Genomic DNA, 15,561 nt, shown 5'->3' on the forward strand with positions numbered 1-15,561 from the left:
AAGATTTTAAGTGAATAGGAAGTTAGAGATAAAACCAATGCCAAAACGAGATGTCCTGATTCTCATTATATTACAGATTTTTTTTCATGATATCCTGCTTATTCAACAGAAGTAATACTAAGCAAGAAGTAAGTTATTTCTGGGAAGAAATACTGAATCATTTCAATGATCATGAAGGTGCTACTCAGTTATATATGAGTCCTTCTCCTCCTCCTAAACAAAAATATCCAGATATTTTTTTGCCTAATTCTATTCCTCCAAGTCTCAGTGGGCAGGAATAATTCTACAGAGGCAAGTGACAAAGGGTCAGGAGGTCACATGGAGTTTAACTTTATGCACTCATTCGGCAGCCATTTCCTTCCTTACCTTAAACTTGTCAACTTCAGCTTTTGAACATGTTGCATGGTATGACAGCACCTGATGCAGAAGAAAAAAAATTTTTAATAACTAGATATGATTAGATTTTCTGAAGTTCCCTTGGCTTAAAAATAAGCTTTGCTCGTGTATATCACCTTGATTTAACAGTGGATTTTAATGTATGACAAAAAATAACATGCCTGATAATAGCTGGTGGCATAGATCCCACATTAAAGGCTATTCTATGCCAAGATTTTTCTATAGGTAGTTTTATCTAAAGGGACATGATATGGCTAAGGACCACAGTTCCCAAAGTATGTGTAGACTTGTCCTGGGAAATGCTCTGAAAATAAATTGAAAGGTGGTGTACATATGTGTGCACATGTGTGTCCTGTGGCAGATACCATAGTTTGCTAATTCAACTTCCACTCCTTTGCCATTCTCACTTGCCTGCTTTTATTATATAAGAAAGACTGTTTTGTTATATATTTGGGACCCTTTTTGTAGGAGGATTACTCCTTGCCTTATTGACATCAGCCTTGGCACACACTTTGTTTTGGTCAATGGAATGTGGAAGAACAAATGCCACTTTTGAGCAGCGTCTTTAAGAGCAAGCACATGGTTTCACCGTCTCCCTTTTCCCTCCACCATGGAAAGGATGTGACCTGAGAGGATCTGATCCTTCAGCCTGCACCCCCAAATAAAGAAGACATATTGAGCAAAGCTGTAGCCAACCTGCATCTGACGACATGTCAAGCGAGCAAGATAGCAGCCTATGTGGTTTATCACCATATCACAACTTACAGAGGCTTAGAGGCAAAACACTCAATTCACAGTGTCCCTGCTGTAGCTGGGGGTGGGCATGTGGTTGGTCACATGACACTGCTTGCTCAATGAATTATGAGTGGGAGCACTGGGGCTTCCTCTTTCCTTTTATTTCCTCTTTGGAACACAGCTGGAAAGCCTAGAGGTGTATAAAAATCTGGTGGCTATGAGTGAATGCCAGCTTGTTATGGATAGGAGAGCAGAAAGGGAAAGAGAAAGGAGCCTGACCCTGGGCTGCCCCACCCCAGACTTCCTGTTCTGTGGGACAAACAAATACACATTTGTTTAAGACAGTATTGGTATAAGGCATATATACAGACATAGGCACACTCACACATATATAGATCGTGTACATGTTCTATGGTTTATGCTACAAGATAAATTCTTAATCTATACAAACCTCAAACAAATAAGTCTGGGAAATGCTAAATCCTTCTTCACCTACCAAACTTAGAGAATCATAATGGGCATCCAAAAATAAAATAACACGTATTATTTTGTTAAACTCAGCAGTTCCCAAAAGTAATTGGCCACAGAACTCCCTTTTGGGTAACATATAATCAGGTAACATTCCAACCTAATAACTTATTGACTAAGAACTTCAATAAGCACGGACTCAAGGCTGCACTGTTTGTGTGATGAGCAGGGCCACAATGGAGGCAGGGTGTCAGAATGGTTAGATCACAGCCTCCAAAGCCAGACTGCTAAGGATGTCTCCATTCTCGAGTTCTGGGAGTGTGGACAAGTGACTTAATCTCTTTGGCTCTCATTTGTAAAATGGCATAACAGTAATTATATATAGGCATCTCTAGCTTAACAGCAGTCATCTAAACTTGAAAATCAGAGGTTCCACTAACAGGGGCCTATTTTCCATAACTTTTAATTGGAAAAATTATAATGCACTATCGGACCTGCAACAACGTTCTAAAACAGAACTAAAGCACAGTAAAATTCATAGGTATCTATAAAACAAAAAATTGTGTGATTTAAAGTGTTGCTCTCTGATCATAATTAATATAGCTATTAATAAAAGGTTTCTTTGTATTAAGTTATATTTTCTCTTCCATAGTAAACATTTTTCTTGCTGACTTTACTTCTCTTTCCAGTTTTCTCAACCCTTTTTTGCCTTTGGGAGGGGACTCAAAAAATGTTGTACTGAGAAATAATTATGTTCTATGAGGTTTGGTTATTAAAAATGAAGAGATTCTTTGCTGAGGGAATATTTACCATGGAGATATCCTGTGCAGTGGGCCTATACCTCACAGACTTCTTAGATTAAATGCAGTTATACATGTTGAATGCCTGGCACACAAATATCCAACTTACATTAATTGTATTATTATTCAATTAAAATTCTACCATGTAAATTTGGCAGGATATGATGTTATTATATTATCTTCACTGTCTCATAAAAATAATAGGTGTTTTCAATGCAAAAAGAACTGAATAGACTTTGCTCTTCTGGTTCAGTTTTACTGTAGCAAAATTTAATTTGACTGTCATTTTACTAAAATTTCTTGCTGTTTACAAATCTATTCAGATTCAAGCTTCGAAATTATCTTTAAAAAAAAAACCCACAGAAACTTAAGCTGCAATTTAAAATTTTTGCCACCAGGTGGTGTTAGTCAGGCTTTTAGTATGCAGAGCATACTCGCCCCTGCCCAAACTCCTTGGTTAAATCAACTCTGCCCACTTTCTTAAAAAAAAAAAAAAAAAAAAAAAGCCATTAACTCCACTAAATTGAAACTATTTGAATCAGTGAAGCAGGCAATTATTACAGATTAAGACTTTTTGCTAATTTAAAATTATAGTAGTTTCTTTTGTTTGTTATTGAGTTGTGGGAGTGCCTCATAAAATTTGGATTTATGTCCTCTGTCAGATGTATGCGTCATAAATATTATCCCCAGTCTATAAATTGTCTATAATTAATTTTCTTTTAATGTAATGCACTTTTTAATAAATAGAAGTTTTACATTTTGATAAAGTGCATTCTGTCAATTTTTTAAATTGTTATGATTTCACTATCTTTTCCAAGAAATTTTCCTACCCCCAAGTTGTGAATACATATCTAATGCTATCTTCCAGACACATCATAGTTTTATCTTTTATGTTTACGTCTATGATATATATGACTTTAAATTTATGTAGCGTTTAAGAATAAGACTTTAATGAAACAAATACCTTGTTTACTTTCTTATGAATTTTAAACTTCTTGGGCCATAACTTAGAGCCCTTTTGGATTTCACCCTTTATTTATTCTGCCTAATTTAATGATAAGGAAGATTTTATCACTTGAATCTTTTGGTTTTGAGAGTTGCTTTTTCCTTTTGTAGGACTCTGAGAACCAGTAAACGGGCAGCTAGCAAAGTGGCCTACTGAAGAATCTTTCAAGAAGAACCTTTTCCCAAAAGATCACAGCCCTATGTGGATAAGCAGGGAGGGAAAATCAGCCAATAACAGCACATTGTTCTGCAGGACTGGTCCACTTTGGGAGGATGGCAGCACTGTCCCCTCTAAGAATCCCAACAAGCCAGAGGAGCAGATTCTTTAGGAAAATGGGACCCCTACGGCTTGCTTAAGAGTACTCTTATTTTTTTCTTCCAAGCAGTTCCTGTTGTTTGGTCCTAAAGGATTTCCTGGGATTCCTTCGGAAAGGTGGCAGAGCCCTTTTGTTCCCGTTTGCCCTCAGGGTTTGCAGGTTTTACACACCTAGCACAGCAACGAGGGACCTGGTTTCATGTATGCCTTCAAGTTAGCCATCACTCAATTCTTAATAGGTATAAATACTCAACATGCTTAGTTCTTACTTAGCTTCTAGTTTCTTATTGAAAAGCCTGTGATCAAATGTAATCACCTCACTAACATTAACAAACATCTACAAAGACTGTGACAACTTCCAAATTTAGCCCTGACCATGTAGGACTTCTCCCCGTCGCCTGTGGTCATGTATCATGTCCCATTCATTCCTCATCTGCATCAGGTTCATTTCTGCCCCCGCCACTCCACTCTTACAGCCTGTGTCAAAATGTTTGATTTTTTGCTGCCAAGTCCATTGACAAATCTGCAACTACCTTTTGCAGTGGTATTGGACCCCAGGGATCACTCCTTCCTTTTTGAAGTCTCCTCTCTGAACTTTCTGATGCCACACTATTTTGGTCTTCATCCTATTTCTCTGGCTGACCCTTCTGTTTTCTTTGTTGGTCCCTCCTCCTCTAACTAAACTAACTCTAAATGTGGTAGTTTGCTAGACTTAATCTTTCATTCAGTAATGCCATATGCTCCCATGGTTTTATATACCATCACTGTGCTGACAACTTCCAAATTTAGCCCTAACCTCTCCTTGAGCTTCACACTCACATACATCTGCCTATATTACTAACTTCCTACTTGGTCAACTCACTGGCATCTCAAATTTAACCTGCCAAAATACACATGCTGGTTGGGCATGGTGGCACATGCCTGTAATCCCAGCACTTTGGGAGACTGAGGTGAGAGAGACTAGGAGTTCAAGACCAGCCCAGGCAATAGAGTGAGACCCCCCAACTCTACAAAAAAAATAAAAAATTTAGCTGAGCGTGGTGGTGCATGCCTATAGTTCCAGCTACTTGGGAGGCTGATGCAAGAAGGATTGCTTGAGCCCAGAAGTTGGAGGCTTTGGTAAGCTGTGATCATGCCGCTGCATTCCAGCCTGGGTAGCAGGGTGAAATGCTGACTCAAAAAATAAAATAAAATAGACTAGGTCTGGGAAGATGGTGATGGAGCCAGGTGGACTATGTGAGTCCCTGTGTGAGTGAGTGAGTGAGTGTATGGACAATTTTGGTATGTGTCTGTAAGTGGGCATGTGAGTAACTGACGGACTGGGGACTTGGGAGCAAGTGGCCAGAGCTCTCCTGGTGAAGTGGCTGGTGCCACAGCTGCTTTGCTTGAACCCTAGCACTTCCCAGGGTACAGAAGCTGAGTGCCATGTTTTAAAAATCAGCAAAGCCCTTCCTGGGAAGAAGCTGTCAGGAGTGACTGCCAGCTCCAGGCTCTGCCTCACCACCACAGTGCCTGGCCGGAAACTGGCAGCAAAGACTATGGAGAGTGCATCAGGGGAGCCAGAGGCGGAGCCCCACTGGAGAAGATGAAATAGACAACCTGCCACCATCTTGAAAACTGGACAGGGAAGTACTCCAGCTTGCTCACCATGGAGCGACAGAACTGATCTCTGTGACTGGTGGGTTAATTACTCAGGGGTTGATCATGACTCAGAGGGAATATCCTGAAAGCACAAACTCCGGAGGGACAGACGAGTGCTGAGTCCCACCTCCTATCCTGATTCAGCCGTGGAACAAAGGGTGACACCAGAAAAGGATGAGGAAGATCAGCAGTGAGTCCAGGGCTGACCCAACCCCTTGCACCCCAACAATCCTCTGAACATCAGACCCACACAGCTGGGGCACAAAACTGACAGGAACAAAACCAGGCAGAGCCTGGACATCAGCCACAATCTACTCCAGGATAAGCCTGGCTAGGAGAACCCCCACGCCTCTCCCCCTCCTCTCTCACCCCACCAGTACCTGGGGAGGAGACAACTCCACACCTCCCCATCAGAGGGGATCTCCTTGACCATAAGAGAGTGGGAGGGGGGGACTAAAGCCCCACCCACCCCACCACCTCCTCTGCCTTCCCTGGGCCATGTGCTGGGGAGATTGTGAATGTGATCATGGCTCCACAGGAGACAGCAGAGGGGAACAGTTACAGCATCTGCCACAAGAGGACATGTTTTTTTAAAAACAATTTTCTTTTTCTTCTTTTTTCTTTGTGCATGAATGTGTATGTGAGGGTTTGATTTGCATTCTGCCCCAAACTCTTTTTCATTTTTTTCTTTCTTCTCTCATTTTTGTTTCAGTGTGTACATGAATGAGTATTCATCTTTCAGTTTATTTTCTTCTCTTTTTTTAGTTTAATGTGTGTGTGAATGTACGTGAGGGTTCAATTTGCATTCCCTTTTTTCTCTTTTCTTTTTTCTTCTTTAATTTTGTGTTGTGTTGTGTTGTGTGTGTGTGTGTGTAATTATTTCTTGCTTTTGTTTCTGCTTTTGTTTTTCGGTGGGTTTTTTGTTTTGTTTTGCTTTAGTTTTTGTCCATTCTACTTCATTCTATTTTTCTATGTTCTCCTCATTGCTGTTACTTTATCTTAGACTAGGGGATATACACACATGCCCATTGCACCATCATATAGAGTGGTGGTGGGGAGTGGGTCTCAGGGACCCCATACCCCTGTCAGTGAACATTGTGATTTGCAAGTAGTTTCTGAATCCTAGCTCCCAATCCTCCCCTTTATTCGACTCTCAAAACTACAAGAGACAGTAAAGCTTCCCACTCTCAACCCTGTTTCAAAATAGAACAAATTCAGAGCCCTGAACAGGGAAGAATAGAGGGCTGAGCAAACATCAGAAGTAAAAGTCTCTCCCATGGTCACTGAATAATGCAATTAAAGAGCAAATAAAAAGGTCTGTCACAAATGAGGAAAAATCAATGGAAGAACACAGGTCATTTCCAGTGTATAAAAAGAAAACGCCTGAAAAATCAGACCTCAGAACCCAAACAATGGAAGTCATCAATGACTGGCCCAAGAATACAACAGGGATTAGGGAATGGACAGAATGAGTGAATAAGACTAAAGAAAGACAAGATGCAACACTGAAAGAACTTGTAAAAGAGATTTTGGCCATAAAAACTTCATCCAGGAAATAAATAACAAGATGACAAGCATGGAGGCAGAATTAATCAAGCAGAAGAAAGAATCTCAGAACTTGAAGACCAAAACATGGAATGAATCTGATCTATAAAAAATATGGAAAGAAAACTCAGAAAGAACAAAGCCTCCAAGGGATATGTGATTCCATTAAGAGGCTGACCTACACCTGATTGGTATCCCAGACGAAGAAAGGGAAATAGAGAACACCTTGGAGCAAGTATTCAGGAGGTTATCCAAGAAAACTTTCCCCATCTCACCAGAGATGTGACCAACTAAGTACAAGTGATACAGAAACCCCCCACGAGACATCAAATGAGAGCAACTCCTAGACACATAGTAATTCACCTACACAAAGTAGGTACAAAAGAAAAAATACTAAAGACAGCAAGACAGTAAGGTTATACTGCCTACCAGGGAAGACCTATCAGAATAGCAGCAGACCGATCAGCAGAAATACTACAAGCTAGAAAGTACTGAAGTCCAATTTTCAAAGTCCTCAAAGATAAACAATTTCAATCAAGACTTTCCTACCCAGCCAAGCTCAGCTTCATCAGTAATGGAGAATTGAAATCCTTTCCAGACATTCAATCCCTAAGAGACTATGCAGTTTCCAGGCCAGCTCTACAGGAGATGCTAAAAGGTATTAAGCGCAGAAGAAAGAAAAAAAAAAAAAAAAGAATGACCACACATTTCTCAAGAGAAAAGGATAACACAGAATCAACAGAGAATACATTGCAACTGTCAGTTTGAAAATACACACATGCATCAACCCCAAAGCTAAAAGAAAACAAATAAAGAGAAAACTTTATAAGAACCTCGTGGCCAGGCTTGGTGGCTCAGCCTATAATCCCAGCACTTTGGGAGGCCAATGGGAGTGGATTGCCTGAGCCCACGGGTTCGAGATTCACCCAGGCAACTTGGTGAGACCTCATCTCTACAATAAATCAAAAATTAGCCGGGCATGGTAGCACACGCCTATAGTTCTGGCTACTTGGAAGGCTGAGGTGAAGGATCGCTGGAGCCTAGCAGGTTGAGGCTATGGTGGCCGGGAGCATGCCACTGCACTCCAGTCTGGGTGACGGAGTGAGACTCCAACTCAAAAAAAAAAAAAAAAAAAAAATCCTGATGGGAATAAACACATTTTAATAATAAGCCTGAACATAAATGGACTAAATACACCCCTGAAAAGACACAGAATGGCAAACTAGATTTAAAAATGACTCAGTAATTTGCTGCATCCATGAAACTCATCTCACCACAAAGGAAGCACACAACCTCAAAGTTAGAGGATGGAAATTGAATTTCCAGGTGAGTGGATCACAAAACAAAGCAGGAGTCATGATCTCAATATCATACAAAACAACCTGTAAGCTATCAAAAATTTTAAAAGATACAGAAGGACACTATATAATGATAAAAGGTTCAATCTGTCAACAAGAAATATCTACCCAACATAGGAACACCCGCATTTATAAAGGAACTACTAAGTAAACTAAAAAAAGATACTGACTCTAACACTATTATAGCTGGGGACTTAAATAACCCATTAACAACCCTAGATTGATCATTGAGGCAAAAAAATCAACAAAGAGATTCAGAATCTCAACTTGATGCTTGACCAAATGGACTTAATAGATACCTAAAGAACACTCCATCCAACAACCACAGAATATACATTCCACTCATCACCACATGGAACATACTCCAAGATTGACCACATCCTTTGCCATAAATCAAGCATAAACAGATTCCATAGGACCAGAATACTGCACCTTCTTAGACCACAGTGGAATAAACACAAATATCAACACCAACAAAATTCCCCCAAAACCCACAAAGACACGGATACAAAACAGCATGATGCTGAACAACTCCTGGGTCAACACAGAAATCAAAACAGAAATTAAGATTCCTGGAAACAAATGAAAGTGAATAAACATCTTACCAAAACCTTTGGGATGCCATAAATTCAGTTCTAAGAGAGGAATTCATGTCTCTACAAACACACATCAAGAAAATGGAAAGATCACAAGTAAACAGCCTAACAAATCACCTAAGGGAGCTGGAAAGACAAGATCACCTGTACCCTAACTTTAGCAGAAGAATCCAGACCACCAAAGTAAAAGCCCAAATAAGGGTCATAGAAGACAAAAGTATCATAGAAAAGATCAACAAAACAAAAAGCTGTTTCTTTGAAAGGATAAACAAGATAGATAAACCCCTGCCAGAATGACTAAGAAAAAGAGAGAAAAACACAATCAGAAACACAAAAGATCAAAACACAACTGACCTGAAGAAATACAAAAGATTATCAGAGATTTCTATGCACACCTATATGGAAACAAACTCCATAACCTAAATGAAATGGAGGATTTTCTGACACTACACAACCTCACAAGATTGAAACAAAAAGACATTGAGACACTAAATAGACCTCTCAAGGTTGAAACAAGAAGACATTGAGACACTAAATAAACAAATAACCCAGGAAATTGACTCTGTTATTTGAAAACTACCCACAAAAAACAAACAAAAAAAATCCAAAAGACAAAAAAACCCAAGACAAGATGACTTTCCAGCAGAATTCTACAAAACATTCAAGGAGTTGCTGATATCAAGCATATTAAAAGTATTCAAGTCAATTGAGAAAGATGGAATTCTCCCCAAATCATTTTATGAAGCTAACATCATACTAATACTCAAACCTGGTAAAGATCCAACAAGAAAAGAGAATTGCAGGTCAATATCCCTTATGAACATAGATGCAAAAATCCTCAACAAGATTCTAACAAATCAAATCCAACAACACATCTCAAAGATCATCCACCACGCCCAAGTAGGCTTCATTCCCGGGATGCTGGGCTGGTTCAACATCCACAAGATCATAAATATAATTAAATACATCAACAGATGTAAAAACAAGAACCACATGATTGTATCATTAAATGCAGGAAAAGCTTTTGATAAAATCCAGCATTCCTTTTTGAAAAAAACCCTTGAACATCTAGATATAGAGGGAACACCTCAAAATCATAAGAGCCATCTATGATAAACCCACAGCCAACATATTGCTAAATGGACAGAAACTGGAAGCATTTCTCCTGAAAACCTGAACAATCCAAGACTGCCCACTCTCATTCCTCCTGTTTAAAATTGTGTTGTAAGTCCTAGCTAGAGCAATTAGACAAGAGAAGGAAATTGGGGGTATCCAAAAGGAAGGGAGGAAGTTAAGTTATCCTTCTTTGTTGACAATATGATCCTATACCTTGAAAATCCAAGAGAATCTGTCAAAAACCTCCTTGTACTCATGAAGGACTTTGGAAAAGTCTTAGGGTACAAAATAAATGTGCAAGATAGTCGCATTTTTATACAACAAAAACAAACAGGCTGAAAAAACACATAAAAAGCACAATCCCATTCACAATAGCCAATACCTCAGCAACAAAAACTACAAAACACTGCTCAAGAAAATCCAAGAAGACACAAACAAATGGCAAAATATTCCATGTTCGTGGATAGGAAGAAACAACATTGTTAAGATGTCCATTCTACCAAAGACAATTTACAGAGTCAATGAATATCTCTTAAATTACCAACATCATTCTTCTCAGACATGAAAACGACAATGCAGAAATTCATATGGAAACATAAATGACCACAAATAGCCAAAACAAAAGAAACAAAGCCGGAGGTATCACACTTCCAGACTTTAAACTTTATTATAAGGCTACAATAACCAAAACAGCCTAGTATTGGTACAAGAACAGGCATATAGACCAATGGAACAGGATAGAGATTCTGGAAGCAAAACCTCAATTTGCCAACCAACTCAACTTCAACAAAGCCTTCACCATTAATCACTGGAGAGAGGAGAATCTCTTCAGTAAATGGTGCTGAGAAAACTGGCTGGCCACATGAAGAAGATTGAAACAGAACCCATACCCACCATACACAAAAATCAACTCTAAATGTATCAAAGACCTAAACATAAAACTTCAAACTATAAGAATCTTAGAAAATGCAGGAGACACCCTTACAGAAATCAGAGTAGGTAACCAATTCCTGATCGAAACCCCAGATATCCATGCTGTAAGAGATGAGACAGACAGATGATACTTCATTAAACTGAAAAGCTGCAAAGCAAAAGAAACTATCAAGACAGCAGGGAGTCAGTCCACAGAATGGGGAAAAAATAGTTGCCAACTGTATATGTGACAAAGGCCTAACATCCAGAGTCTACAAGGAATTCAAATGTGCTGAAAGAAAAAAAAAAAAAAGCCCCATTAAAAAGTGGGCAAAAGATGTGAATGGATACTTCTCAAAAGAAGATATACGGGCAGCCAACAGACACATGAAAAAGTGCTCAGCCTCACTCATCATCAGAGAAATGCAAATCAAAATCACACTGAGATACCAGCTAATCCCAGTAAGAATGGCCATCATTAATAAAACAAACAATAGATGCTGGCGAGGATGCGGAGAAAAGGGAATGCTTCTACGCTTCTGGTGGGAATGTAAACTAGTTCAACCTCTATGAAAAACAGTGTGGTGATCTCTAAAAGAACTAGAAATTGACCTTCCATATGACCCAGCAACCCTTCTACAGGGACTATTCCTGGAGGAACTCAAATCATTCTACAAAAAAGATATCTGCACACACATGTTTATTGCAGCACTATTCACAATAGCAAAAACATGAGACCATCTGTGTTGCCCATCAAAACTGGACTGGATTTTAAAAACTTGGTACAAATACACTATGAAATATTACGCAGTCATAAGAAGGACAAACATATGGACTTTGCAGCAACTTGGATGGATTTAGAGTCTATAATACTCAGTAATCTATTACAGAAACAGAGAACAGAGTACCATATGTTCTTACTCATAAGCAGACTCTGAACATTTACTGTAATACTATAAGAAAGGGATTAGCAGTAATGGGATACTGCCAGAGCGGGGTGAGGGGGGTACAACATCAATAAGGGTACCTGATCTCAAACCAGGCAAAGTGGGAACCAAAGGGAGGTCCAAACCTTACCTGTATGATGACCACTTGTATACCTAATCCTGAAATGTACCCCATTTCTATAAAATAAATATAAAATAAATACACATACTGATTTTCCCACATGTAGTAGACAGAATAATGCCTCCTCCACCCCAAGATGCTCATATCCTAATCCCTGGAATCTGTTAATATGATACCTTACAAGGCAGAATTAAGGTTACAGATGGAATTAAGACTAATCTGCTCACCTTGAGACAGAAATTATTTTGAATTATCTAGCTGGGCTTAATGTAATCACAGAGGTCTTTATAAGTGAAAGAAGGAGGCTGGAGAGTCAGAGCCAGAGTGATGCAGAGTGAGAAAGACTTGACCAACCACTGCTAACTTTGAAGGTGGAAGGGGGCCATGAGCCACAGAATGTAGGTGGGCTCTGGAAGGTGGAAAATGCAAGGAAGTGGCTTGCTCTCTAGAACCATCACATCTTGATTGTAACCCAGTGAGAACCATTCAGACAAGAATTGTAAGATAATAAATATGTGTTGTTTTAATCCACTAAGGTTGTAGTAGTTTGTTACAGCAGCAACAGGAAACTAATATGTCATGCAAACCCATTTCTCTTTCAGTCCCAGAACCCAAAGTACCATCCCATCCAATCAACTGTTTAAGGCAGAAATCTGAGGGTTATCTTTGATTTCTCTTTCTCTTCTTCTCTCATTGAATCCATCAGAATAACATGTCATTTCCACTCCTAAAGTTTGACTCTACCTCCGTGGTTACTATCCATGTTCAACCCACTATCATCTCTGACCTGGGCTTCCCTCCATTTCTACCCTGGCCCCCTCTCACCCCTGTGTTACATGTCAGCCAGAGTGATCTTCAGGAAGTATAAATCGTATCATGCCATCCCCCAGCTGAAATCTTAGAGTAGCTTCCCACTGCACTTTTGCCATGTTTCCTTCATTGGCGTCCACAGATTTGTTATTGATCTCAGGTTCATAGGGTTAAATACAAATCCTGAACACTGACTTGACTGATCCTGCACTGTCTAGATGTTGGCACACTCTCAAATTGCATTTCTTGCGGTCTAGGTTCTATCTTCAACACACTTTAGCCACATTCACCTCCTTTTGGTTCTTCTAGACAACAAGCTCTCGTCTGCCTCAGAGCTTCCTCACTTCCCTAAGCTCCATGAAAAACCACCTCCTCAACCATTGTTCCCTGAGTTAGCAGACTGTTTCCTTTATATCACTTATCACAACTGGAGTTATTTGTTAGCTTGCTTATCATCTGCCTCCCCCACCAGACTGTAAGCACCATAAAGGCAAGGATTTGATGTAATTTTGGTTATAGACAGGATATGCTGTCTCTGGGAGTGTGCCTAATACTTAGTTGGCAGTTAGTAAATATTTGATAAATCAAAGAATAATTTTTTAAAAAAATGACCTCAAAAGAATTTCTCCATTTTCTATATGCCTCACTGTTTGTATTATTAGTGGCCTGAACTGGTGTCTTTTTCTCAAGGAAATCATGATATACCTTAGAATGAACATAAATCGATCAGTGTAGGTAAGGTTGCCAGATTTAGAAAATAAAAATACAGAACACCCAGTCAAATCTGAATTTCAGATCAGCAATAAATATTTGCACTATTTAGGGCATATGTATACTAACAAAATGATTGGTTGTTAATCTGAAATTCAGATTTACTTAGGTGTCCTATATTTTATCTGGCAATTTTCTTTCTACTTGCTGCAAATTAAGAAGACTGGAAACAGCCAGACTCGGTGGCTCAGTCTGTAATCCCGCGCCTTTGGGAGGCTGAGGTGAGTGGATTGCCTGAGTTCGCTGGCTCAAGACCCGCCTGGGCAACTTGGCGAGACCTCATCGCTACAATAAATCAAAAAAACTAGCCGGGCATGACAGTGCGCGCCTGTAGTTCCAGCTACTTGGAAGGCTGAGGCGGAAGGATCGCCGGAGCCCAGCAGATCGAGGCTGCGGTGGCCGGGAGCGGCCACTGCACTCCAGTCTGGGCGACAGAGTGAAACTCCAAATCAAAAAAAAAAAAAAAAAAAAGAAGACTGGAAACATATTTGGGACACCCTAAGCCACATTCCAGGACACTGTAAACACCAGTTTCACTGTTTCTCCCTTCATCCCATCCCACGATACCTCCCAGTGATGTTTACTCAACAATATTTTATCTATCAAGCTTACTAAATGCCTCAAGACTGGAATATTTTCAGCAATGCTACTGTTGTGACCTGAATTGTGTCATATCCTTCCCAACTGCCCCACTGCCCTAATTTGTTTATTGAATTCCTAACCCCAGGACCTCAGAATGTGACTGTATTTGGAGATGGGAACTTTAAAGAGGTAAAATGAGGTCATACGGGTGGGCTCTAATCCAACATGACTGGTGTCCTTATAAGAAAGGGAGATTAGAATATAAATAACACAGAGGGAAGACCATGCAAGGATACAGCAGGAAGGCAGTTTTCTGCAAGCCAAGGAGAGGAAGACTTCAGAAGAAACCAGCCCTGTCTATACCTTGATACCTTGATTTTGTATTTCTAGTCTCAGAACTGTGAGAAAATAAATATCTGTGTTTAAGCTACCCAGTCTGTGGTATTTTGTTATGTTATGGGAGCACTAGCAAACTAATACATACAGCCACATAACTTTATTAAACTATGATCGGTGACAAATCTATGGATGTCATTGAAGGAAATATAACAAAAATAATTTCTAATTATTTTTAGCATAGTTAGTCTTCAAAAGAGAATCATTACTGTTTGTATATATAAATATTATATGGTATAGATAAGGTCTAAAAATCAGGCAAATTTCCATAGTTCAGGATAAAACTTAATAAATTAAAGATTCAAATAATTTTTAACTACTATTGTCCCACATTCCTGAATTAAAGATTCCTCCACAATTCCAGACTACATAAATATTATAAGCTCTCTGAATTTTCTTTTTTCTTTTTTTTTTTTTTGAGATTGCATGATTAAAAAATTTTTTTTGTTTTAAAGATGTGGGGTACAATTCAGGGTTAGGTATACAAATGTCCACCATGCAGGTACCCTTGAATATTCTAAGATATACATTTCATAGCGAGTATCTAGGCACACCTTCCATTGTTGGATAATAATATATTTGATTGAGTAAAAAAATACTTAAGTGGATGTATTGTAATAGTTTTGAAGAAAGAAGCATTTGTAAAATGTGAGTGTATATACTATATTTCTCTATAAAAAATATCGTTAGGTTATGAGAGTTTAGCCATAACATACACACTAGTTAATTTTTTTGACGGTTACATAAAATTTGTATAAAGCATGTATACAAAAGTAAACATTTGATTCACAGAAAACTTGATGAGCATTAAACTGTCATAAGAAAATTTATGTGCCAGATAGATTTATCTTTATCAGCATTAGTTTAGAAAATATTTTAAGTTAAAACTAGCAGCTCAGTTTTGTTGGTGAGCTCTGACTTAAGAAATCTTTACAGTTTCTAAAATAAATCACCGCTGCACAACCCTACCAACTTCAATTAACTTTTGGATTGAACTTGCTCCTAGCAAAACACAGGAAAAAAGCAAGATAAAGCAATTCTCAAAC

The 15,561-nt window shown here is 39.0% G+C and overlaps 1 protein-coding gene across 2 annotated transcripts in view; it reads right to left on the reverse strand.

The window, feature by feature from the left end:
- PDE11A (phosphodiesterase 11A) overlaps positions 1 to 15,561 on the reverse strand; it is a 424,947-nt gene that overhangs the window by 145,338 nt on the left and 264,048 nt on the right. For both annotated transcript variants that reach the window (XM_008058244.1, XM_008058245.1), the window contains one exon: positions 367 to 417. In XM_008058244.1, the coding sequence (XP_008056435.1) occupies positions 367 to 417 (51 nt within the window). The remainder of the gene's footprint in view (positions 1 to 366; positions 418 to 15,561) is intronic.

This window comes from Carlito syrichta, unplaced genomic scaffold (assembly GCF_000164805.1).
Source record: "Carlito syrichta isolate Samal-C Ts95f unplaced genomic scaffold, Tarsius_syrichta-2.0.1 Scaffold303265, whole genome shotgun sequence".
NCBI lineage: Eukaryota > Metazoa > Chordata > Mammalia > Primates > Tarsiidae > Carlito > Carlito syrichta.